This window comes from Cyrtonyx montezumae, unplaced genomic scaffold (assembly GCF_038088225.1).
Source record: "Cyrtonyx montezumae isolate F1298 unplaced genomic scaffold, pur_monq_1.0 scaffold_9, whole genome shotgun sequence".
Lineage (NCBI taxonomy): Eukaryota > Metazoa > Chordata > Aves > Galliformes > Odontophoridae > Cyrtonyx > Cyrtonyx montezumae.
In genome coordinates, this window is record NW_027072100.1 from 1,637,246 (window position 1) to 1,662,699 (window position 25,454).

At 41.3% G+C, this 25,454-nt stretch overlaps 1 protein-coding gene across 2 annotated transcripts in view; it reads left to right on the forward strand.

Annotated features, from left to right (window-relative positions):
- The window catches only part of LOC136060229 (ubiquinol-cytochrome-c reductase complex assembly factor 1), a 49,532-nt gene extending 27,664 nt beyond the window's left edge, over positions 1-21,868 (forward strand). Inside the window, exons 8-10 of one of the 2 annotated variants that reach the window (XM_065754586.1) lie at positions 14,547-14,624; positions 16,803-16,916; positions 20,385-21,868. In XM_065754586.1, the coding sequence (XP_065610658.1) occupies positions 14,547-14,624; positions 16,803-16,916; positions 20,385-20,519 (327 nt within the window). In that variant the 3' untranslated portion in view covers positions 20,520-21,868. Of the gene's footprint in view, positions 1-14,546; positions 14,625-16,802; positions 16,917-18,397; positions 18,582-20,384 lie in introns of those variants that run through there. The other variant, XM_065754587.1, reaches the window with a different exon arrangement.
- Positions 21,869-25,454: the final 3,586 nt, after the last annotated feature.

Here is a 25,454-nt window from a genome sequence, read left to right on the forward strand (position 1 = left end):
TGTATATGTTCTGAAAACTGCAAAAGAGATAAGAATAAGGGGCTGACAAGCCCGGCATGCCAAGCCTGTTTTAATTTATCTTAATCCCACTTTCCTGTTTTCCCACCAGACCACTCAGGCCCCCTGCCCCCTTCTTTTTTCCAGGAACACATCTACGTGTCTTTTGAATTCATTTATTGGCTCTGCAGCACATAGCACAATGCAGCCTTTGTTATACTTATAGCCAGAGCTGTTTATATACAGTGACCCATAATTTGCTCTCAGTTACGTTGGTGTACATCTGAAGTAACACCATCAGAATCAATAATGTGGTTCACATCAGTGTAATAGAGAGCAGAGTTTAGCTCTATAAACTTGAACACAATTTTTTGTTTTAATTGTGAAAAGAATATCAAGACATTGAGAGATTGAAGTATTGTCTTGCTTTACACTAACAAAACAAACAAAAACCAGCCAAAACTTTGGCTTGCATTACTGGCCTTACCTAAATGCGATACGGTTCATTTCAAGTTGTTATTTTTGTGGAGAATTAAAAGTCTGACACTTACCTAAGTACTCTGAAATCACAGTCAGAGTGAGACCAGTAGGATTCTGGAATGGCTTTCGGAGATGAGGACATGGCATAAAGTTGATAACATTTCAGGATTGAATTCTAGCTTTATACTGACTGAAATGTGCTGTTGATTCACCTACGGAGCTTGAAAGTTCAGGTCATCCTTTTCAGGCAGTCTTTGAAGTCTTGTGGGAAGTCATGGGTCAAATGGGGATGCACAGAACACAAAGTACATAGTTAGGAGAAAACAAGAGGAGAACTGGAGCAGAAGGAAAGTGTGGTTTGGTTTGGTTCTGTTTCTTTGTAAAATTAAAGAGGAAAAGTTGTAGTTTCAAATGATCTGTGTATCTTTAAATATGCAACATTAATAGGAAATGTTAAGGAGAAAAGTGTTAGGATGCTAACAACTGTATTCACAGAGCATGAAAGTCAAGCTGCATCAATTCTGTGCACCACTCATGGGCCCAGTAATTCCTGTGCTCTCGGTTTTTTTTGTTTTTTTTTTTGTTACCAGAGCTCTTCATATATAGTTGGTCAGGGCAAGAAATACAGAAAAATACATTTATTGACAGTTCTTCAGTCCAATATAAGATGATGGTGTTTCTTTTCCCTCTTAAGAAACTAATCCACACATAGAAAGTAAAGTATTAAACTGCTCCTCTAGGTAGAGAAACGAGGTATGTAGGCAACATTTGATGTCCACAGTGTTTTACATTCTAGACACAAGATCTGTGGCACAAAAGGTCATTGCCTGTGGTTGGGTGGAGTGAATATATGTTCCTTTCCAGTGGCTGGAGTCTTCTTGAAATTGCAGCAGTAGGGCCTGTTTCTTTAGCAGCATGAGAGTAGTGTATTGAGATGAACTGAAAAGACGAGTTGTATTGAAGATGAGATTATTGTTGTTGCTGCTGTTTTAGCAAGATAAAGCAGCCTGCTAAGGGACTAGTCAGCAATGGGGTTGCAGCAAGGATGTCTGCATGGGAAGGGGGGCGAGGATCCACCAATCCCATGCCTAAGGACAGGATGGATTGATCTTTGTGAGCTTCACGTTTTTTTTTCCACTGGCCTGAGAGAAAGGCTAGCTGACCAGTTTAAACTGGATGCTAAACTTCTGTGTAAACAGGGGTGAAAAATACTCCAAGGAGAATGTTTAACACCCCAAATAGCTTGGTAGAATAATTTAAATCTAGTTATCAATATTATATTTGGAGTAGTAAAGTATGATGGGGTCCCACCATATCCAGGGAGCTGTATGTGTCATAGGGAAGATGCAAACATACTTGTTGTATGCTTGTTGAGTGTGCAAGAATACAAAATGATCAACTGTTACCTATGCAATAGAGTAGTTGGAATTTATTTAATATAAATTACTACTAATAAACAAAAGTGGAGATACTTTCCACTTAATGGTGCTCTGAAACCTTGAATAGGTGGCTGTGAAAATTTCAATATATCGGTTACTGTCATTGAGTTTTGAATTAGGGAAAGCCAAAAGTGCATGTTTTGTGCCAAACCAAGTAAGATGGAAGGTAAGAATCTTTGGCTTGTTCTTAGAAGCTTTGTGTGTGGTGAAAAATTGTTCTTCTTTCATTAATAGGACATGAAGTTCGATTGCTGTGCCTGCACTCACCTTCTGAATGTCGCCAGGAAGTGATTTGAGAACACCAAATTCAAAGTCAGAATTTCATTCTGATCGTGTGAAGTCTACCAGCATATAAAAGAAACAGGGATGCAAGCAGAAAAGGAGTAAAGCATAAACTCTTGATTACTTCTCAAAAAGCTCCAAAGCTCACGGAGAAATTCCAGTAGTTCATCGTTTCCTAAATGAAAAAGAGAATCAGATACCACTTCCAGAGTGTATTTAGTATAATCTACGTGTAACAATCATTGTAACTTAAATATGCAGAAGGGTGTTTGTGTGCACCTGAACCATGATGAAGCCTGGAGCAATAGCTTAGCTTTACCAGGTTGTAGAGGTTAGAAATGGGCTATTCCACAGGTTCTGTTGATTATGTAGTTCTAGAACCAGGGTCTGTGGGACTAACATGCCTGACAGTCTGAAATAGGCATGTTTGCCACATGCCAAGGATACCTGCCATTGAAATCAAGGCCATAATATATACATAAATAAAACTGGCCTGCCTCAGTTTGTTGTAGAATTTGACATAAACAATTCAATTTCAATTTCCCAGATGTATTGGGATGTTTTGTGCTTCCCTCTGATGCCTGCAAGAACTACTCTGGAGGCAGCCCTGTGTTTGCTAGAAATGCTTCTGCCATTATTCTCCGTGTACTACACCCGTGTGACTCACATGCCTAAACTATTTTACCGTGCCATGGTTGTAGGCACTCAGTGCTGCCCTGTGTTCCTCAGATTCCCAGAACATTGTGTGGCTCCCAAAATCCAATGTTGAGCAATGGAATTGCTGCTCACCACAACTATATTATTTTTATTTTGGCAGCTTAGTGATGACAGTGGAAGCAGGGCAGGGCCTGTATTAAACATGCAGCACTGTCCAGCCTCAGCAGAACTGGTAGCAGTTAGGTTTTCAGCGTTGCCTGGCTTCTATCGTTACTTTGTGTATCACTCACAGTTCAGCTTGTGCTTTGCCTGCAGTCAATACAAAGTTAAATAACATGTCGTTGTACATGTTGGGTATTTTGAAATATATGTTATCAACTTCTTATCCTTTTGGAATTTGTCCCAAAATTCCATAACTGAGATCAACTGATTTGATTAGCTAATTCTTTTGAATCTCTTGGAAGCAAAGTATTTCATGTTATGTAGTTTCAATGACGCAAAGCTGCTGCAGTGAAAACATGTATGCACTTTTAAGCTCCTTTGTAAATAACAGAAAAATATCTAGATCAGTTTCTCTTCTAAATCAGTCTATTGGGAGTTCTCAGTACAGTTTGATCATGTTGTTGCCTGTGATTTTTACCGCCACTAGAATGTCACTGATGCCTTCAGCTTCCTCTTCAAAATCTGTATGATTTAACAGTGTGGTTGGAGTCCTGTATTTTGCATAAATTCCGGATTTAGCTCTAGGGCACAAATGGCACAGCACTGTTTAGAGTTAGGGATCTCTGATCTCTATTTTGCAGAAGAATTAGCAACTGTTTTTGATTCCTGTGTTTCTGAGGGAAAATGTTAACGCAGCTTCTCAGGTTACTCCGTTTACAGGAGAGAAAGGGTCACAGTTTGTGAGATACTGTTTTCTCTGTGACATGCAGTGTATTCAATCTAGAAGGATCTTTGTCTTGCTTCAGCAGTATCTATACGGTTGTGGTGATTAGCCTTTATCTGTCTCTCGTTCTCTTCTGTAATGAGAATGTGATTATTCTGTTTTGGTTGCCTTCCTTGCTTGACTTTGGTTTGTTTTCAGGGGCAGCAAAAGTGGAAGTGTACTTCCTTGTTTATGACTCTCCTTTGTGATGAACTGGCTGTAGTACTGATTTCTTTTGTGCCTCATTTTGGCATTTACTTTCAGTACATGGGTAATTACTTAAGGTCTCATCTCACCCATTCTGAGCGTTTTCTGAATGCTTCTCCAAGGGAAGGTTGTGCCTGACCAATCTGGTGGCCTTCTATAATGAAGTGACAGCATTAGTTGCCTTCCTCTGTCCATTCATGTCATCTACCTGGACTTCTGCAAAGCCTTTGACATGGTACCCCACCACATCCTTATCTCTAAATTGGAGAGAGATGGCTTTGAGGGGTGGACAGTTTGGTGGATAATGAATTGCTTTGATGGTCACAGTCAGAGGGTTGTCCAGGTGGAAAGTGGTGAGGAGCGGTGTCCCTCATGGGTCTGTGTTGGGACTGCTACTCTTTAACGTCTTTATCAGTGACACAGATGATGAGACCAAGTGTACCCTCACCAAGTCACCTCGACACTGACCTGAGTGGTGCAGTTGATATGGCAGGAGGAAGGGATACCATCCAGAGGGGCCTTCATAAACTTGAAAGGTGGGCCCATTTGAACCTAATGAGGTTCAGCAAAGCAAAGTGCAAGGTTTTGCACTTGGGTCAGGGTAATCCTAGGAATGTGTACAGTCTGGAAAAAGAACTCTTAAGAGAGTAGCATTTCGGAGAAGGACTTAATGGTTATGATAGATGAAAAACTTAACGTGAGCCAGCAGTGTGCAGCTCAGAAGGTGAACAGGATCCTGGGTGGGTGGCCCAGGGTAGGGATGTGATTGTCCCTCTCTTCTCTGCCCTCGTGAGACCTCAGCTGGAGTACTGTGTTCAGGTCTGGGACCCCTAGTGAAAGGAGCTTTTGGAGAGGGTCTAGAGGACCCTCTAGAGGCCTTGAAGGTGCTCAGAAGGCTGAAACACCTCTCAAATGAAGACAGGCTGAAGGAGCTCATGGAGTTCATCCTGGAGAAGAGAAAGCTGTGGGGAGACCTCATTGCAGCCTTCCAATATTTAAAGGGAGATTATAAACAGGAGGGAAATCTTTTTCTTTTTTTTTTTAACACACAAGTAAATAATGAGAGTACAAGGAGGAATGGTTTTAAATTAAAAGAGAGAAGACTTAGATTAGATGTCGTGGGGAAATTTTTCACTGAGTGTGGTGGAGTGCTGGGACAGGCTGCCCAGATGCTGTGCATGCCCCATCCGTGTTCAAGACCAGGCTGGATAGGGCCCTGGGAAGCCCGATCTAGTACTTGATCCAGCAATTGGCAACCCTGTAGCATGGAGGTTGAAGCCTGATGATCCTTGAGGTGCCTTCCTACCCAAGCCATTCTGTGATTTTTTTTTTCTTTCCCTTCTTGTCCTTGGTCATTTTATACTACCCTGATTCCTGAGTTCACTTGAGCTTGTATCTTCTTCCCTTTTCAGGGCTTTCACCTGCTTTCAGGTTTCTCATGTCAGTATGTCTCATACTTCTTTCTTACCTCTCATTTTGTAGAGATTAAATTAGTCTGTTGCTGTACCTTTTACTTGTTTTATGTTAATTCTCTATGTTTCTTTGCAGGACATCTTTCTTTATGTCACTGACAGATTGTCACTCCCTTTTCTCATCTTCATTCATGTTCAGCCCATCAGTTTAATAATCAGTTTAATTTAGCTAATAATCATCAGTGCCAGTTATGCCTGCTATCCTCCTTCACTGATTCCGTGGTCACACAGCCTCTGTTCAATATGCTCTTCCAGTAACCTTGTATTACAGAGATCCACGATGAAAGTTGGGATCTGTCCTCTTGCCTGCTTGTTTCAAACCTACGCTTGCAAGTTGAAGTGTTTTCATGGCTTTGACTTTTTCAATTCCAGATCATTTTTTCTACCTCTGTTTTTTTATTCTCTATCTGAGTGTAGTGAGGGGTCCAAAACTAAATACAGTATTTGAAGTGAAGTCTCATTGTGCAGTGTGCAAGGAGATTCCCTAGTCCTGCTGGCCACATTATTTCTAATCAGGCCAGACTGCTGTTGGCCTTCTTGGCCACCTGAGCGCATTGCTTGCTCGTGTTCAGACAGCTGCTGATCATCACCCCCAGGTCCTCTACTTCCAGGCAACTTTACAGCCACACTTCCCCCAAGCTTGTACAGCTGCATGGGGTTGTTATAACCCAAGTGCAGGACCTGGCACTTACTCTTGTTTGTTATTGTGTGACTGGGCTCAAGCCCATCTACTCAGCCTTTCAGTTGCCTCTGTGGAGCCTTCCTATCCTCTGACAGATCCATGGTCTCCCATCTATAATCCAAAAATGTAGTGAGGGTACACTTTCTGGTCCTGCAGATGGTTCTATGCTACTTGAATTGTATGGCTCCTTCAAAGTCCAGTCTTAAATTCTGCTGCAGAGCAGTGTCTTCATGTTTATAATGCACCTACTGCAGTGCCTTGTAGCCTGGCTAGAAGTGGGTTGCAAATATTTATGTTTTTCTGTTAGAACTCAGTTTATTTTATTACTTCATTTTCTGACTTCTCCAGCCCATTTTATCTGTTTATAAAAGTCTCAGTACTGTGAAGCCCTTTATGATTGCTTTTCTGACATCTCCCACAGTAAAATAAATGACAATGGTCATGAACTGCAAATACAGTGTATTCGAGTAATTTCAATGCTGTCTTTCAAGCCTTTGTTTACTGTCTTTTACTTTCATACAAACAATGGTATGTAATACTCATTTTCAAATACTCAAATTCATTTGTCTAGTTTGTGATAAAGATGCTACCTGTTTCTTCTGTTGGTAGCTTCTACATGAAGTATTATTTCTTTAAAATGGAGGAAATGGTGGAGACCGGGTAGTTGGTGGAAGTTCCTGGCTATAGCCCTAGAAGACACAGCTATGTACCAAACAGCTTGAAAATATTGTGATTTACCCTTTTATATTCCCTGTTTAATTCTCCCCTTAATGATGACCCATGTGTAGATTTAGTCTGTGCTGGCTAGGAAAAAAGTGCACGAGGAAATTTTTGCCCTCTCAAAACCCTTGCCTGCTCTTTAGGATCTTCTGGAAGTTTATTTATCTACAGTAGCATCAAGCCTGAATGAAATGCAGAAGTAAGATGGAAAACTCACAGTATCTTACCATGTGGCTTTTTCATGGCTTACTTTCCTCCTTTGCCTCTTACTTGAGGGCAGAACTAGGGTAGAGAAATAATTTTTGTTCGCTTCTGAAAGGTTACAGTAATAAAGAAACTCTTGTTAACATCAGAGTATATGGCAGGCAGGAGTTTTCACAGTCTGGCATTGTTTATTTTACCAGCAATTTGGAACCTTCTGCACTCTTAAAATATTGGCAAGAAAATATTTAACTGTTAACTATTCTGTGGCGTGCGTATGCTTGAAGCCCTGGGGAGGAGGAGTGCTTGGGGAAGTTGGGTTTTTCTCAGCTTATGATTGAAACCAGAAGGTGCAGAATATTGGTAGAAGGTGAAAGCAATGTGACTTCAAATTTCAATTTTACCCAAACGTACAACTGATGGGAGAATGTCAAACAGGTCACCTATAAACAGGGCCATGATAGAAAATAGCACGAAGTCTGATGGAGCAAACACAACCAAGCTTCAGCACTACAGAATGGAATATTGAAGATAGTTAAGAGTGTTTGCATTTGTCTTGGCCTGTTACTAGGTAAAGATTACTAGGTATTAGCATCAAAGTTTAGGCTTGTTAATTGATTACTAGTTGCATGGAATTTAACAATTGCCCCTCCATTTTGAAATGAAATGAATCGTTTGGGTTTTTTCTGTGGAGGGATTTTTTTGGAGAGGAGATAAAACAGCTACTTTGGGTGACTTGCTTGCTGCTACCCAAAAGAAACTGGGTAGCAGTTTCCTTTTTTTTTTCTCCAGGTGAAATAATCATTTGCTACGAGCAGGATCACTCTTCTCGTATTTCTATGTATTGTAGCCTCTTCCTGTAAGATTACTAATAGCTGTGCTACAAACAACTTTTTTTTTTTTCTAATCACACTGATTTATTTCAGGTGAAATTCATAGGAAGTCAGCAAAGTGACCTGATGATCAGAATTCATGATCTAACAGACTTCAGCTATCTCCCTGCAAGTTAGGGGGGCAACAGATGCACGGAAAGATGTCAATCTCTCTACAAATATCAGTGAACAAAATAATGGAACAGAACATATTAAGTGGTCATCTGCTTGTGTCAAATGAAGATGACTAAGGATGCTTGGGGTTTGGGTTTGGATGGTGCTGTGCAGAGCCGGTGGTTGGGCTCAGTGATCCATGTGCATTGCTACCAGCTCAGCTTATTCTGTGCTTCTATTGAATTTCTACTAACAGAGCAATCCTCTGAGTAGTCCTTTTTTTTTTTTTTTTCTTTCTTTTTTCTTCTTATTTTTTTTTTACTCGTTTTGTGTGTTTGGTTTTTAATGTCCCGTGACAACGACTTCTACAAATTAAAAGAAAACTTTCTTTACATGAGAAAGTCTTTCCATTTGTTTTTCAAGTATCTTGGATGCTTCATCAGCTTCTTTTTTATGAGAAAGAGAGGAATAATTCTTTGTTTATTTGCTCCATGCCACTCTCTCATCATCTTCCTCCTCATTCCTAGCTCTGAGTACAGCTAATATGTCCTCTTGTGTCTGATCATCTTGATCTTCTGTCTTCTACTTTTTTTTTTAAGATATATTTTCCAAAATTAAAATGTAAGAAGTTTGTACTGCATTCTGTATACAGGAGCACTGTGTATTTGTGGCAGAAGAGAGTTTCTGTTCTGGTCTATATTCCTTTCTTAACAATTCTTGAAATGTATTCATCTTTCTCAACTATTGAATATTGAGCTGAAGTTTTGGAGATTTATCCACAAATAAGATCAATTTCCTGAATTACAGCTGTTAAACAAGGGCACATTATTCTGTATGATTGCTTTTCCTTAACATCTACTACTAGTACATTTATCTGCACTGAATATTACTGGTCATAATCATCTGTGATTTTATGATCTGCAATCATATTAAATATTACCTAATATTTAATATGTAGTTTAGAACTTCATGAACACAGATTTAGTTGCTCTCAAGTTCTGTTAAGTCTTCTTCTGTGGGCAGATCATACTATGTGGAACACCGTGAGCACTCTGAATCCTGTATGACAGTGAGGTGGAGGAGCACTGTTCAGTCAGTCTCATCCAGAGAAGCATCTGGACCATCAGATGAAGCTAGCAGACACCAGTTTCAAAAGAAACAAGCAGCAGGTGGTGATTCTCATGAGTATAGACCACGGAACTTGGTGCTGAAGCATATTGCAGATGCAGAAATTTCACTGAATAAGTTGCTTGAAATACTTTCTGAAGGTTGCTATATAAACACATCAGGAATTAAAGAGTTGCCTGAGCTCAAAGTGTTTGGAAGAATGCTCCAAAGAAGTGTATGTCAGCTTGTACTCTTTTTATATCTCTCTGTGTAGCTGGCTACTGTTGAAAGCCAGATAGCATGTTGGGTGGACCCGTAGTCTTCTCTAGTACAGTTGCATGTGACTCTCACAGTTACTCATGTTCTTCTCAGTAATGAGATCGAGTTTTACAGGATCTCTGTTAAGTGCTCATGGTGAATATCTACCCTAATGATTTATTTTGTTTCACTACTGTCTTCTCCAAGTGCCTCTTTTAAATTTGATTGTGTAACTTCCTTTCAGTCTCTCAAACAGAATTCTTGCTTCTGGTGCATTCAGAAACATTTTAATGATCAGTTTTAGGATTTTAGCAAGTAATTTTTCAAAGAGACATTACAGCAAAAAAATCCTCTACACCTGCTCACCCCATGGAGAATCAGCACAACTAGACAGAGAGCGCAGCAATTTGACCTTTCTTCCGTGATCTCAATCTCGAGGGATGTCAGTGAGCTCTGCCAGCCATGCACTACAGAGAAAAGAAAAATTCAGAATAAGCCCCCATATATTTAGTGTGATTAGGATTGTATGGTGATGACCTCCTCTGCATTTTTTAGTTACCTCGGTGAAGTTTCCAGTTGAATAGACTGCAAGAGGGAAACATACCTTCTACTGGACATCTAGGGGTGACCATCATTATTTTTGCTATAAAATATGTAGATAATGTAGCATAAATTGCTTTTCTATGTCTGCCTGGAAAACATACATGCTGTGAGGTGTGTTACTGATGACTGTGCAGTTATGAAGGTAGCAGAGCATAAAAAGCTCTTTCCAATACCATGTTGTTTTAGTAGATTTAAGGTTTGGGAGAAACTGGTTCTGATACAATCTAAAATATATTTAGCTTTAGTGTAGGTTAGTACAGTGTTGAAATAGGTTGTCACTGAACGTTTAAGAAGGCTTTAAAGCCCATTCACTGAAGTTAATTATCTGCTGTGGTACATTACAAAATTAATGACTTTTAATTAGAAAATCAGAGAATTCATCAAAAAGTTAGAATTTTAAAGTATATGGGAAGTCACAGCTGCAGCTAATTACAAGCTGGTAAACGACCTTATTTGCAGACAAAACAACAGTGGTTAATAACCGACTCAAAAAATGAAGATTGGAAAAATAATTTCTGCAATTTCTTTGTCATTCAACTGTGTGAGATTGCCTGAAGGAGCTAGCCTTCTCAGCCCCTTACTAAGAAGGTACTTTTAATCTGTTTTATTAATTCAATCTTTTTGATCTTAACTGCGGTCTCAGTCGTTCTCAAAATTATTATCCTACAAGTAGTAGTTATGTTACTGACAGAAATAAAAGGGCTGTATGCGGTCTTTTCCATTTTATGCCATGTGCATTTATTAAAAGGGCAGCAAAATGCTTCAAAAGCCTATATATAACTGCATGTGGCTGCTGTATTTACAACTAATGTAAACGTCTGTATGTAAGTCATTCTTTCCGAATGCAGATTTGGAGAAGGTGTGGGCAGGAAAAAAAAAGCCTGAATGCCAGAGAAATGGCAAAAATTATTCTGAAAGATTTGTCCTGTGTCTTCTTCAGGAACTTCTGCTGACACCGGCTGTTCCAATAATCAAAAGTGTAAATAGGAGTGATTCATGCAGAGGGGTTCTCATACCTGTGTGACTTGTTTTGCACAAGAGATGGAGTGATTTCCCTGGATCAGCATACAACACTACTTTGCTGCTACAGCTTATGACTGCTGCGGGTGTGCTCTGATGATGCTGGTTGTGCACCCAGCACAAACCTACCTTAATGAACCTCAGCTTGGTTGAAAAGATGACTGTGGTGACATGTTTACTGGAGCAAATACTGCAGGAGCAAATTCATTTGACTAGATGATCTTGTAGGTCCTTTCCAACCTAATGTACCTATGAACCTATGAACCTATTGTACAGTACAGAAGAAGCTTTTTATTCTAACAGGAATGGCATAATGAGAATGAGGGGGTGGAAGCTAAAGCCAGAAAATTCAAATATGAAATGAGATACACATGTTCAGCTGTGAGGGTGATATGCTTTAGCCAAGCACAACTTACTGAGCTTAGTACAGAGGGAACTCAGTGAAATGTAACGGCCTGTGATATGCAGAGGGTCAGGTTCTATGATCTAATCATTTCTTCTGGCTGAAATCTCTTCATAAAAAAATCTAGCTCAACCATAACTTATGGCCTAAAGAGAGGAATTTCTGCATGAAATTCAATGACCAGTGCTTGTGCAAGGTGAGGTTACAAGTGTCCCTTCTGGCTTTATAGTCTATGGATGGATTAATGTGTTAAAGTAGCTTAAGGGCAATACATGCTGGCAAAAAAACATACCAGAAAGAAACTCCTGTTAAAGTGCTTTCAAGTAATGTAGCCTGTGGAGATGGCAGCTCTGTCAGTGTTAGCTTCTACTATGGCCCAATGGGAACATCTGTGTCGAGGAAAACAGCTGACGATCCAGCATCCCTGTTACATGGCCTGATCTTTTCTCTGCTGGTGCTGGACTGATCTCATGGGCTGGATATCTCTTTGCAGGCAGAGCACATCTCAGTACATTATTTTTCAGCTTTTGCACTCTGGGACTTCTCTGCACTGTAAACCGAAGACGGTAAGTGGAGGTGAGGAGGAGATTCATTATGAAAGAACATTCTCCATTCAACAAAAGGGATTAATGCAGACTTATCCTAAAGCAGCTTTCATTTTAACTGGACCTGTACGTGAGATGTTTTCATACATGTTTAGCATATACAGTAAAGCAGTGTGCTCGTACTTTCCTAGAAATTTTGTTAGAATAGAAAAACTCAACTGTGACATGATATAATAAATTGCCTGGTATAGCAGTAAGCCTCAGCATCTGGCTGCTGAACAGTGTGTGCTGGACTTGGTGAAGCAGAAGATAAGGTTTCTCACTGCAATATAACAGTGAAAATGGAGAGCACACACTGTAGTTTTGCAGGCAGAGTGTGGGATGATTGAGTGTTTTAATGAAAAACTGTCATGTGTAGTAGGAAGATGTACAAAAACACATTCCTTGTTTTGAACTCAGATAGTTCTGTTTGTCAATTAAGTTGATGGATGTAGATTTATTCTGGTGATAGCTCTACAATGGAAAGAAGAATTGCAAAGAAGGCAAAGGGATTAGTTCTTAGAAGAACTCCAGATGTTATTGATTTCTTTCTTGTTATTAGCAATTACTCACTTGGAATTGTCTGGCAATTCTTGTTCTTAATAATGAACTGTCGAAGAGTCAGCAAAATCATGACCAACCAGGTCATGAAACTTGCTATTGGTACGAACATGTACATGTTTGAGAAGAGGAAGCATTTCCAACAAACCCTGATTTGGATTTGCTCATTTTTCTTGCTTTAAAAAGAAGGGTGTGGGTTTTTTTCCCCTACAGTGGTTGTACTTAACCTATTCTGTGGTATCCTTCAGAAACTGCAATATTCCTTTAAATGTAATTTTATTGCCTAAGATGCTGCTCCATCCCCAAAGTCACATTTTACGTTTTAAACTGTTTGTCTTTTAAGATGTATTTATTGCCATGTTTGTTTAACTTGGTTATCTCCTTCATCAATCTATTTCTTGCTAACTTAAAGCTGCTGCTCTTTGTTTTTAGTACAGAAAGCTGTGTCCCAAGGGCCGTATAGTCCAGGACTTGTCTCTGTAATGGGACTGTTTGTTTTCTTTGCCCCTTGCAGTTGCCTGCTGTAACATTTGTAGTATGTGTTAAGTAATCCTTGAGGTAACATTTTTATTATGTCATAAAAAGTGCGTGGCAAATATATAATAACTCATGGAATTTGTTTGTTTAAAAATGGAAGGATAATTTATTGAGTGTGTTACATGAGACCTGCTCCCCCTTATTAGAGCTGTAGAAGTGCAGCTTATTTAGAAGTACGTTCTATTGAGAAAAACCACGATCTCTGACATGCATAGAAAGTTTGAGCATGGTTGGGTAGAAATGACATCATAGTTTATGTACTCAATAAAAATTTAATTAAGTCATTACAGAAGTTGCAGTCATCATTTAACCCTCTGATTTCTTATGTTTAGTTCTTTTTTTAAACATTCAGTAATAGCCAGTCACCAAATCTTGATAGCCTATAAAATATCTGCATGGATTTTAGTAGTTTATATTAATGGAAAAATATGAGTAACGGACATGAAAGGAATTTTCCTTGTGTTTGCACTATATGCATTTCTATAAAAATCAATTGATAAAAAAAGATAGTGGTTTAATGGAAGAATATTTGGACTGGAGAGTTGCTATCATGGTAGAAACTAAATCACATTTTGGTAGAAAAGTTGTCGTGTAAGCACCACGTTGAGTCTCTTAGGGGTGCTAAGAATGTATTGGGACGTGGTTCACGCTTTCATGAGTTTTAACATACTAGATGTGATTATTTCACAGCTTTTCTTTAGTCTTTTCATAAGACATATGTCAAAGACAGTAGTGCTCATTCCATTGGAGAACTGATTTTCTAGCCTATATTCCTGTTATCTTTAAAAGCTATCTCTGAGATGTGAGGTGTGAAATAAATAAATAAAAAGATGGTTTACCAATGGAAGCATGGAAGCCCTCACAAGTACTGTGTAATAAATTGTTCTGTTGATAGAAGTATAAGATACAGGCAAAAGGAGTAGGCAGTTTGCACCAGGGATGTGCATGTGAGTTATTGCAGCCATCACTCTGGACCTAGCAGTTGATCATTTTTCATTCTGTCTTCAGCTTACATGTGGGTCAGTCGTGCAAGCCAGTGAGTGGTGAAGAGCAGAATGGTATCTATTTAAGCAATTGTTAAATTATTTAAAAGTTAGCGTGGAACTTAAACTGAGCCACACAGCATGAAGGGAAATAGCTGTATCATTACAGGCTGAAATAAATTTAGTGTTTGTGAACAGAGGGACAGTCAGCACTGGTGACTGTAGTTTTTGTGCTGTTTGAATATTCTAACATTGGCTGTCTTTCTTCTGTGCACAGAACTAAGAGTATTGCAGATTGTTCTAAAATCTTGGACTACATGGATATCATTACTTAGAACCAAATTTGAACCTATTTGGATCAAGGCACTTCTTTCCCTACAGATGATGTTTTTTCATCACCTCCTTTGAACCCATACAAATGTGTTTCTGTTTTACTTTTCAGATTAATTCTGTTGTTCTAAAGCAAGATTTGAGAAGTATGGTAGAAAATTTCTATGCAGCCTTGTTTGGATACGATGAGGTAAGAAGGATGTTTCCAGGGAATGTGCAAGAAAAAATAGACCTGCCTATGTCACTGAGCACAGAATGCTGCACATGAGTTGTATTTATCGTTGGGGAAATGTTATGTTGTGGAAGCAGAATTCTTAGTGATCATCTTAGGCTTTGAATTACAGTGCTGTTAAGGAAAAACGAAAGCACTTAACGTAGTAGCAGTTTAAAACCTTGGGGCATAGAAGAAGGGATGTTCTTTCTTCTTCACTGTCCCTACTGTCCGTTACATTTTCTCCTTCTGCATCCCATTGTATTCAGTTATACTGTAAGAGTGAAAAGAGTATAGGGAGTGACTAAATGGAATTATCATGTGAATAATTGGAAACAAAGGTACAGCTGTGCACAAGCATCTCTGGGGCTTCCAAAGAGAAAATACATTTGCATCAGCTCTTCTAGTAGTTAATATTTTTGCTCTAGTACATGTTTGTCTACAGATACTCTTCTAGTTCACGTGGTGATGTTATTTTTGAAACATTGGTTTGCATTATTGTAAACTTCATAGAGGTTTTGAACAGCGCTATCAATGCAAGTCTTAATCTAGTTTTAAGCATAGCCAGGATGCGTGTCCCTATCTTTTTTTTTTTTTTTCCCACTTACAATCTCTTTGGAAATGAGATGTCTTGTTAAATTGAAGACAAATGTTGCCCTCTTTTATTTTTAACTGCATATTTTAAAGTCCTCTCTTGCCTTTGGCAAATGTGTCAGCTGAAGACAGAAGTTACAAGACTATGGTGCTAACACCATATAATCTAAAAAGACAATAAAAATAAAAGAGGATTTAGACAAAAGTGCTTGTGGATGTGGTTCCTGTGTAAGCTAAAAATAATAATAGTGTTAACTGGAAAAATGTAGATAGTTCTTGATGATGAATGATTCATTTTTCCTCATTTAAACAGAAAATAGACAAGGAAAACAAAGGAGCAAAGACATGATTACTTTTCTGCAGCATCACGTTATATATCCTTTCAGTTTTTCATCTCCAAGCATCACAGCTTTCACACAGCTTTGTAAGGTGGTGCTGTTTTGGGGGATGTTGTAAAATCTGATGGGCAGAAGTCAAGTGGATGGGGGCAGGCTTTTCTCAGCGGTGCCCAGCAACAGAACAAGGGGCAACAGACACAACATGGAACACAGAAAGTTCTGTCTGAGCCAGGGAGATGGAGCCTTGGAACAGGCTGCCCAAAGAAGTGGTGTAGTCTCTCCCTGTCTGGAGATCTTCAGACCCACGTGGATTCTTTTCTGTGCAACCTACTCTGGGGAACCTGCTTTATCAGGAAGGTGGAAGTGGGAGATCTCCAGAGGTCCCTTCCACCCCCTGCAGTTCTGTGATTGTGTCATTTCATAGCTTTTAGAAATACATTTATCAGCTCCTGCATCAGGAATACCCTAACCTAGTTTTTTTCCAGATTAATTTGCCAGAATATTTGTTACAAGCTGCTCTGTAAATTAGTTAATTTAAGCCCAGGGTTATTTTTCCATTCTTGGAAAGGGTGATGTTGGTGTCTTTTTGTATGTACAGTCCACAGCAGCTGTGGGTTGGAGACATCTAATTTTGTCAGGTGTCAGGTAGTTAGAGTAGGATCATAGAATCATTAAGATTGGAAAAGACTTCTGTCAATTCAACTGCCAGCCCACCACCACCATGCCCACTAAACCATGTCTCTCAGTGCTACATCCTCACGTTTCTTGAATGCCTCCTGGGCAGCCTGTGACAGTGCATTAGCACTCCTTCTGAGAAGAAATTTTTCCTGATGTCCAACCTGACCCTCCTCTGATGCAGCTTAAGACTATTACTTCTCATCCTATCATTAGTCAGCTAGGAAAAAAGGCTGACTCCCACCTGGCTATAGCCTCCTTTCAGGGAATTGTAAAGAGTGATGAGGTCTCCCCTGAGCCTCCTCTTCTCCAGACTGAACAATTCCAGTTCTGTCAGCTGCTCCTCATAATCTTGTGATTGAATCTCCAGGGCCTCAACGTCCTTCTTTTAATGGAGGTCCCAACAATGAATACAGTACTTGAGGTGCAGCCTCACCAGTGCTAATGCAGAGGGATGTACACTTAGTCCTTCTGACTACGCTATTTAGGTCGTCTTTTGTTCACACCCTCTTCCTCTGCAGTTTTTAACCCCTCTCTATACTTCCTTTAGGGAATCCTGTCTGATGATCATGTTCTGGCAGCAGCTCTATGGAGAAACCTTTTTAACAGGAACTGTGAGGACCCTCGGCACCTGGAGTTACTCGTGGAATATGTGCGCAAACAGGTACGCTGCAGCTCGCAGCACAGTTTCTCTTCATTCTCTCAGTTAGGGTATTGAATGCTTGTGTTTATTGCTTGGATACTACGTAGATCAGTTGTTTTTATATCACTTTTTTTTTTTTTTAAGCCTATTGAGTATTTTTAAGGACATAACAGTTAAAATATAGATAAAAATATATTATAAAATATAAATATATATTATAAAACTAACAGATTCATTGCAGCTTGAAAAATATCTGGAGAGATTCACAGAAGATTGAGAGCGACCCTGCTTATTCTTTTTCTGGACCCACTTTACGGAGGGGTTCAACAAAACGTTACAGCAGTGGGTGGCAACTTGTACAGTTATACTTGATGCTGTGGAGACTAAATCCTTTTGATAATAAAGTAGCCTATGTACGGTGATGAGAAGTGATTATTTTTGGGAAATACGTAGAAGAATTGTTTTCCAGGTTCTTTCCATTATTACATGGAGGAAAATATGCTAAGTAGTGTTTGTCCTCTCAACTTTTATGAGGTTTCTGAGCCAGATTTCTAGGAAGTATATCAGGTCCTACCCAACATGTGGTCCAGGTGGGTATCGAAGACAGAAAATGGATGAGAGAGGGCTGGAGGAGGGGTGCAGCTATGGGACAGGAAACTAGAGATCAGAACATCTGCAGCAGGATTCTCAGTAGTGTCTCCAAGGCTGTATTCAGGACCAGATAGAGATTTGGAGATGTATTTCAGTGCAACTCAGAAAATGTTATGGAAAATGAGGGGAATTTGTCAGAGACTGAGGACACTTTTGGAATGCCAGCAGGCAGTGTGTGCCTGCTAGGTACTGCCATCTGGAAAACTTGTAGTGACTTCATAAACTGAAGCAGAAGATGGGAAAGAAACTGTCAGCAGACTAATAGGAAATAGTGATTACGTAGATAAATGTAGCACGTTGGAGAAAAGTCAGCTCAGCTTCTATGGAGGCAGGTCGTGTCTCACCTATTTGTGGCTTGAAAGCATGTCTAGATAACATGTATCTGACTTGTGTCATCTTTATGGATTTTTAGGAAACATCCAAAAAAGCACCTCACCAACTATTTCTTTTACAAGGAAGAAAAAAATTGAGAATATAGGCAATAGGTCAATAAATCCTCAATTTTTAATAGAAAAGAGAAGACTGATTGCAGAAATAATTCAAAAGTGCCTGAAGAAATGGTTCATGCAGTTGAGTGTAGATAGTTGCAAAGTTGTACACCTAGGGAGAAAAAACAAATCCAGCTTTATGTAAAGAGGTGAGCTTTAGACTATCAGAAGACCACACAGAATGAGTCCTTATAATTTTAACATGTAAATGTCAATTCGGTGCTCATTGGTGTTTAAAAAATGTAAAACAAATGCTCAGAACTACTAAGGAAGAAATAAACTGTAGAGTCATGATGCCATTTTTCAAGTCCATGATACCACTGTGATTTTAAGTAATCTGTAATGGGTTTTGGCCCAAAACAGCTAGAAAGATTCAAAAGTGAACTGAATAAGGCTCAGAGAAGAGCAGTGGAACTGGGAGGAAATTGCTTCAAAAACAGCTGGGAAAGAATATGAGAGCTCTGTTAGTCCTTGGAGGTGTATGGAAGGTGAGTGAGTGAGGCAGTTACATGCTGGTTTGAAACTGAGCTTCCCCATGCTTCTTCAGAAGAACAAGGGTGAGCATATGAAAAAAAGCTCACAGGTTGAGATAAGAACTCACCAGTTAGCATCGCAGGCACAGACTCAGCATAGTGAGATCAGTGTACTTTGTGTTGCCAACTACTAACAGACGGGGACAATGGGAACTAAAAGCAAACTGAAAGCACCTTTGTTCCATCCCCAAGTGGTGCAAAGGAATGGAGAAACGTGGCTGCACTCAGTCCCTAGTGCTTCCTCTCTGCTGCTCCCCAATTGTTTCTGCCTTCCCTTTCTCCACGTGGGGTCCTGGATGTCAACTTTCCTAAACAGATCCTGTGTGGACTTCCCACAAGCTGCAGCTCTCCGGGCACTCCTCCAGTATGACTCTGTACCACAGGGCCCATTCTCCAGAATCAGACTGCTCTAGCATCTGGGTGTCTGCAGCACTTGTTTCTGATTTCTCATCTCTCCCACCTGCAGTTGCACTTTGCACAGCAGTTTGTTCTTCCATCTTTCTCCCAGGCATACACCAAATGTCATTCCTTGGTTCAGTTCTGGCCAGTCACAGATCCCTTTGGGAGGAGGGCTGGAGCTGGCTCAGTTCTGACATGGGGCTCTGCTCACTGACATCACTCTTGCATCTCTCCTTGCTACCAAACCCTTGCTACTGCAACCCAGTACAGCAAGGAAAGGCTGAGCATGGATTGCCACGCGTTGCTTGGGATACTGTGTGGGTTCCAGTGTCACTGGCAAGGTTTATGGAAGAGAAACCTGTCAGGGGTATTAAGTACAGAACAATCACTTCATACTCAAGATCTCTGAACTAAGAAATTTTACGAGGGGGGAGAAATAAGGAAGTGATAAGGTATTCATGCGTTGTATTCAACTGCTTCTGCAAAGTTTATTGACTCAGAAACACAGTGCTGTGCGTAGGTGGCTTTTCAGTCTGATCCTGTGACTGTTGCTGTATTCTTTTCTCTGTTGAGAAACTGCTTGTCAAATTATATTGTGTTCTTAGTAAACACTGTAAATCCTTTGTGTAAGATACCTTTTGCACAAGTTCTTGTTGATCCTGTCTTTAAAAGTGAATATTAGTGGATGCATAGAGAAGAATACAACAACAGGGCTGGCATGGGTACTATTTCCGTAGTAGACTTTCCGAGCAATCTGTGGTTGGAGACATCCTGAGCCAGAGATGGTACTTCTGAACTTGAATGCCTCTTGATGGGCCCTTTTTATTCCCCCCCCCCCCTTCAAGTCCTTGAAATGTCCCATGGCAGCAAGCTTGCATTTACTATGTGTTAACAGTACCTCATGCGACAACAGTACTGAAGTGTTCACTTAAGTGTTGTGCTTACATTACACCTTAACATTTCTTTTGATGTCAGTTACTTCTTGTAGTGTTCACTCTCTGCTCAGCTCCTCCAGCCCTTGTATTTTTATAAATCTCAGCTGTTCCAGTTCTTTTCTATAGGGGAAAGCCCTGGTTGACATGAAACCATTTTTATTAGAGCACTCCTTGCAGATAATGATAGCAGCAGTGTGTCACTGGAATTAACTGCTTGGAACTTGAAATTCTTTGCGTGGCTCTTTGTCCTGTCGCCAAACTTTCAGAGGAAGCATTAGCTAAGGCAAAGTAGACAGACAGCCTTGCATGGTTAACTCCAGTTGATCTGCAGATCCTTATCTCCTTGCCTTTCTGTGATGCTTAGGTAATCATGAATCTTTTTGGCTCTACTTCTCCAAAATGACAAAGTATGCCAAAAGGGAGTGTGTTTGCCTAACTCTTGAGGGCTTTGAACACCTTGTGCTAACAGCCCATCTCCTGCAGGTGCAGCACCTGGACGCATTGAGCGGGGAGGACCTGCTGCTGACGGGAGAGGTGAGCTGGAGGCCTCTGGTGGAGAGCAACGCGCGCAGCATCCTCAAGCCCCTTTCTCCTGTTTACAACGATGAAGGACTCTGAAAGCATTCATCAGAGCAGCTTGGGAAACAGGCCTGAAACTGAACTGGACAGCTGAGGCTGTGGGGTCAAGAAGGAAAGTCTGCAGTTGAAGAAGAATGTATTTAAATAGATGTCTTACCTGTGGTGACTTGATAGCAAATTGGACAGCCATTCTCATCTGAATTTTCACCTGGCTTGAGAACCTGTTTTATTTATGGCACAGAGTGGTCTTTGCACACAGATTGCAAGACCTGCCTTCCATCTTTGGGAAAAGAGGTATTTTAACCATGACTTAAGAGTTATCTCCAGGTGCCAATTCTGTCCCTCGCCTCATTTGAAGAGCTGCTACCTACAGAAACAACGGTATTCCTCTGCTGGCTGAATGGTTGTGAATACAAATCTGAGCTTTGCACTGTAGCTATTAATGATTTCTAAGAGCTTGATATCAAGAAAGAGCAGCACATTTTTCTTTAAAAGAATTAAGAATTACTTCATCAGGTTCTGAAGGATTTTCCATGAAAATCCTTTTTAGGTTCTCTCTGTTCTGTTGCACAAGAAAAGGAGAATGCAAAGAATAATGCACGGTCCCCAGTAGTCCTCTGTGACTCTAGCCATCTTAATGAGGAAGGAATCTGGAATGTGTTTGGACTGCCACCCAAAGCTATCTCAGAGTGCTTGGTATTTCAGAGGAGTTCTGCCTTGATGATATTTCCATATTCTTTTTAGAGCGGTGGTCTAAGAATTTCTTCCTGAAAATGACATCCCTGTTCCTGTCCATGGCCCTTAATGGGACAGGACTGTGCTGTCCCACCCTCGAACCAGTGGTCCAGGTCTTTTCAACAAGACCTATCAATTAGAAGTTGATACGGCTGTGCAAGCAAATTACCCCAATATAGTAATTATGGGAGCCAGAGCTCCACTAATTAAACCAGCAGAGGCTGAGGTGTCCTGTGTAGGTGGATGGTTCACCAGGCTATTTCCAGGTCAGTGACAAAACAGTTTTCATTTCTCTTCTGTCAAAATGGTAGTTGGTAATAAATGCCATTCTTGGTAAAATCCATGTGTACACGTTTTCTGTGCTGTGCAAGACTGTGATAAGAATCAGCCCTCTGATATTAAGGCGTATTCTTAATAAGACTATTATGCAAAAGCCAAGGATGATAATTCTTAGTTGATGAAATGTTATTTCCATTGAAAGTATGACTGCCTGGACGTGACTGTTCCTCTTTCTGAGGCTGTTTTGCTGAGTACTTGACATCTCCCCTCTCAACAGCAGTTGGGTGCAGCATACAGGTTCCCAAACACTGCCTTGCTTTTTCTTTTTTCCTCTTTGCCTTCTCTTAAGAGCATTCTCTGTATTAAAAAAAAAAAGGCTTTTTTTCCAGGGCGAACTTCCTCAGTTTAACTTGTTATAAAATGAGTCATGTAAAGAAACCCTCAATGTGTGAGGTGTATCCCTTCTCTGTGAAAACATTACAGACCAAACAACTTGCTTGCAGTTTATTTAAGATGCTTTTGTTGAAAGCTGAGCTAAGCAGAGAAACCTCTTATGTGTGAAGTATTATACAGTGTGTGTGAGATAATAACACCTTGTAATTCATTACAGCTGGGTTGTATTTACATAAAAGAAGGCTGAGCTGTGTAGGAATTTGCTGATTAATTTATTTTTAATGGGAGTGAAGTATACCAAGTACCAAAATAAACTTCACTTTGTGTATCTTACTGCTCCTGAAATAGGTGGAAAAATTAATGGTAGATATTTTGGCTCAAAGCTACATACATTAATTCATATACAAAACAGTCATTTAAACTTTAACCCCTTTCCTGCTGTGTAATTTAAACCTGGACTCATGTTATCCATGCCATGGGAACGCAGGGCTGGGCATACCCCAGCACCTCACGCAGAGGACCTGGTGCTGTGCACAGGTCACAGATGCAGTGCTGATGCTGTGGAGCCAGTAGGTCAGTAGTGCTCGTGGGACCATCAGCCTGGGAGTAGCAGATGCCTTTGGTAGTGTGGGTGTGGGACAGCCAAGTGGCCAAAGCTGAAGCTTCTCCTCGGTTTATGGGCGCGGGGTTTTGGAGCTCACAGTATCAGTCTGTGGTTGTTGATGTCCACTTTTGCAGTTATTAATATGAGAACAGAAAAACCTATTACCTTGCTGCAGAAGATGCCTTCAACCCCCACTGTTACAGAGCCATGCCAGCAGTGTGTTTTGGACAGGAATGTGTAGGGCACGCTGAGTCCAAGATAGATGCTGCCTGTGAATGAAGAGTGATCTCTGCTAGAGAGGAAATGAGCACTGAAGGCTGCATGGGACCGGAGAGTACTGCTTCCCAACCCTTAGTTACCTGGAGGCAGCATTTGGATGTAAAGTACAACTCCTACCCTTCAGAGATGCACGCTAATAGGCCAGAAACGTGCCACTGCCTGCATCTCATGGCATCTTTACAATCAGAATTTAGGGTCCTTGAGAGAGAGCATATGTTTCCAGTAGCAAAATCTGCACTGTGCAAGCACTGCAGCAGCGGTGATCAGCAGTTGGGTGATTCCTATGTACAGAACTGCAGCAAAATCAATTCTTTGAACTGAAGCCCACTTTCCCATTTTCAGGGTTTTGCAAAGGGAATCACTGAAAGTGTGTTGTTTATAGACAGCTCTTTCTGCTGCATCAGCCTGGGGGCACTTACTGTATTTTAGGTGAAATATGGGTGTGCATTTCTTCTGGAAGGAGCTGTGCCGAGCACTTCATGGTCCAGCCTGCACTCCCATGTCACAAAGTTTGGAGATTGCTCTTTATTCCAAAGGAGCTGTTCCCTTAACTGTGGCTTTGGTTAAGAGAGATGAGCCTCTGCGAGCACCATTTCAGTGAGATTTTGGCTTCTTTGTTTCTGTGAGCAGAAAGCAAAGGCTGACCCTTGGTGTCCTCTGCCATTCTGCAGCAGCCATGGTGCTGCCTTGGAACTAAAGTCTCTTGCTCCAGAGTTATGTACTGAGATGCACAGGAGTTGGGGACAGCTGTCTGATACCCTCAGATAGCTGATCTTTATTTTGGGTGGTAACATGTTTTTCTGCAGTTTGTGTCTTCTCTGTTTCTGTGTTCACATCTCTTGTTGGTGTTTGTATCTAACAGTTTTCTCCTTCTTCTCAAGACAGCTCCAGCACTAAGATCGCAAGCATCCTCGGTGATGTGTGTGTTTCCTGCCCCTGATAAAATGTCTGGGAACCACTTCCCAGATTTCTGAAACCTGCCCTCACCTTCCACAAAGTGCAGATTTTAGTCATGTTCCTGCCACGCCAAGCCCTCAGGTCAAAACTGTGGCTCCTGACCTAGCAATGGGGCTGAACCACTGCCCCGTCTTGTTTATACTGCCTTGGGCATGGCTGATGAGGTGAGCAGAAACTGGAGGCTGAGTAAGAGCAGATTTTTCCACTGGAGCTTTAAATTAGATGAACGTGGAGTAGATGAAGAACAGCTGTAGGGGGAGAAGCATCAGTTGGAGAGGATGGTGGACGATCCCACAGGCGTGGTCCCTGTGGTGTGTGCCACTATGTGACATCCTTTGGGAAGCACTGGGCACCAGACTGGTGCTAGCTTAGCCTGTGACCCCACCCATAGCATCCTGTGCTCTCCTATGACCCCAGGAAGGAGGTCTTCATTCAGAAACATAGACCTGATGCAGTCTGCTTGCAGTGTTCTCTGGCACAAGTTGAATTCTGAGCATGTAACAAAGACTCTGTGTGTCCCTGATGTCCTGAAGTATTGCTGAGAGTGTGTGAAGTTTACTGATCTGCTCAACAGGCGTGCAGAGCAATTCATCTCCCTTCTTGAGCTGCAAAGCTGAGCTGTGTATGCTTTCTCATTGGGCCTTTAGTGATCCCAGGGCAGTTAACACCTCCAGCAGTGGGGTTGATGGTATCACCACTGCAACGTGCCTGGGTGAGCAATATCTCCATCTTTTGGGCATAGCGTGTCTGCACAGCCTGCCTCAGTGCTGTGTTTTTCTGAGGGGTCGAGGAGAGGGCAGGAGCTTCCACAGGAGGCTGAGAAGCTTGGCGAGGACATGGGAAGGACCTCGAGGCTCAGAATGGAGCAGGAGGCTCTGCTGCGTGGGCAATTGTGCTGTGCTTAGGAAGCATCCAGCTCATTCCTGCCTGCAAGGGGCCGTCAGCTGCTGCTGCTGCTGGGCCTTCTGTACCGTGAGGGGCCAGTTGGGTACGAACCGACTCCTGACCCTTCCCACGCCGCTCTGGTGAGCTTTTCATTCCTGCTGCATGTTTGACTGTCCTGAGCATCCTATGTGTGTTCTGCCTGAAGCTGCTGAACGTGTTGAGGGAGTATTTGTTTTGCTGAAGTCATTCGACCTGCTCAGCCGCTTGCTCAAGGACAGCAGAGATGTTGGGCCTCATCTTTCCACTGGGAATGCAGAGCAGGAGCTCACATGAGCATAATCCCATGTTTTTCTACTGCATTACAGCAGCTGCACCCCAGGAGTTCAGAGGAGGCAGCAACAGAGCTGCTTATGCCTGGAGCAGGGTGGTGTGAACAAGAGAAATATCTGCAGCTCTGTTCTGGGGCAGATCTCTCTCCTGTAGGAGGGCCCTGCAAGGTGCTGTTGAGTCCTGCTGGTGCCGCAGTGCTGCTGCAGCTCTTCCAGGAGCTATAAGCCTCCATTGTGCTTATTTAGGAAGCAAGGAGTCGTGCAAAGGCAAAGCTCTCATTAACAGTGATGTCACTGACAGAAGGAGCTGCCCCACATCCTGCCGAGTGGGGCATCCTGGGGGGGTTTGCTCATTGTCCACATCCTTCCCTTCATACTCCCTTCCTGCCAGCAACTAAACCCAATTCCATTTCTATTTCCTTTGGAAGAAAGAGTTATCTGGAAATACTCTATCACCACTCAGTGTAGAGCAGCTCTATGGGGCAGAGGGACTGTGGCCCTGGCTGGCAACTG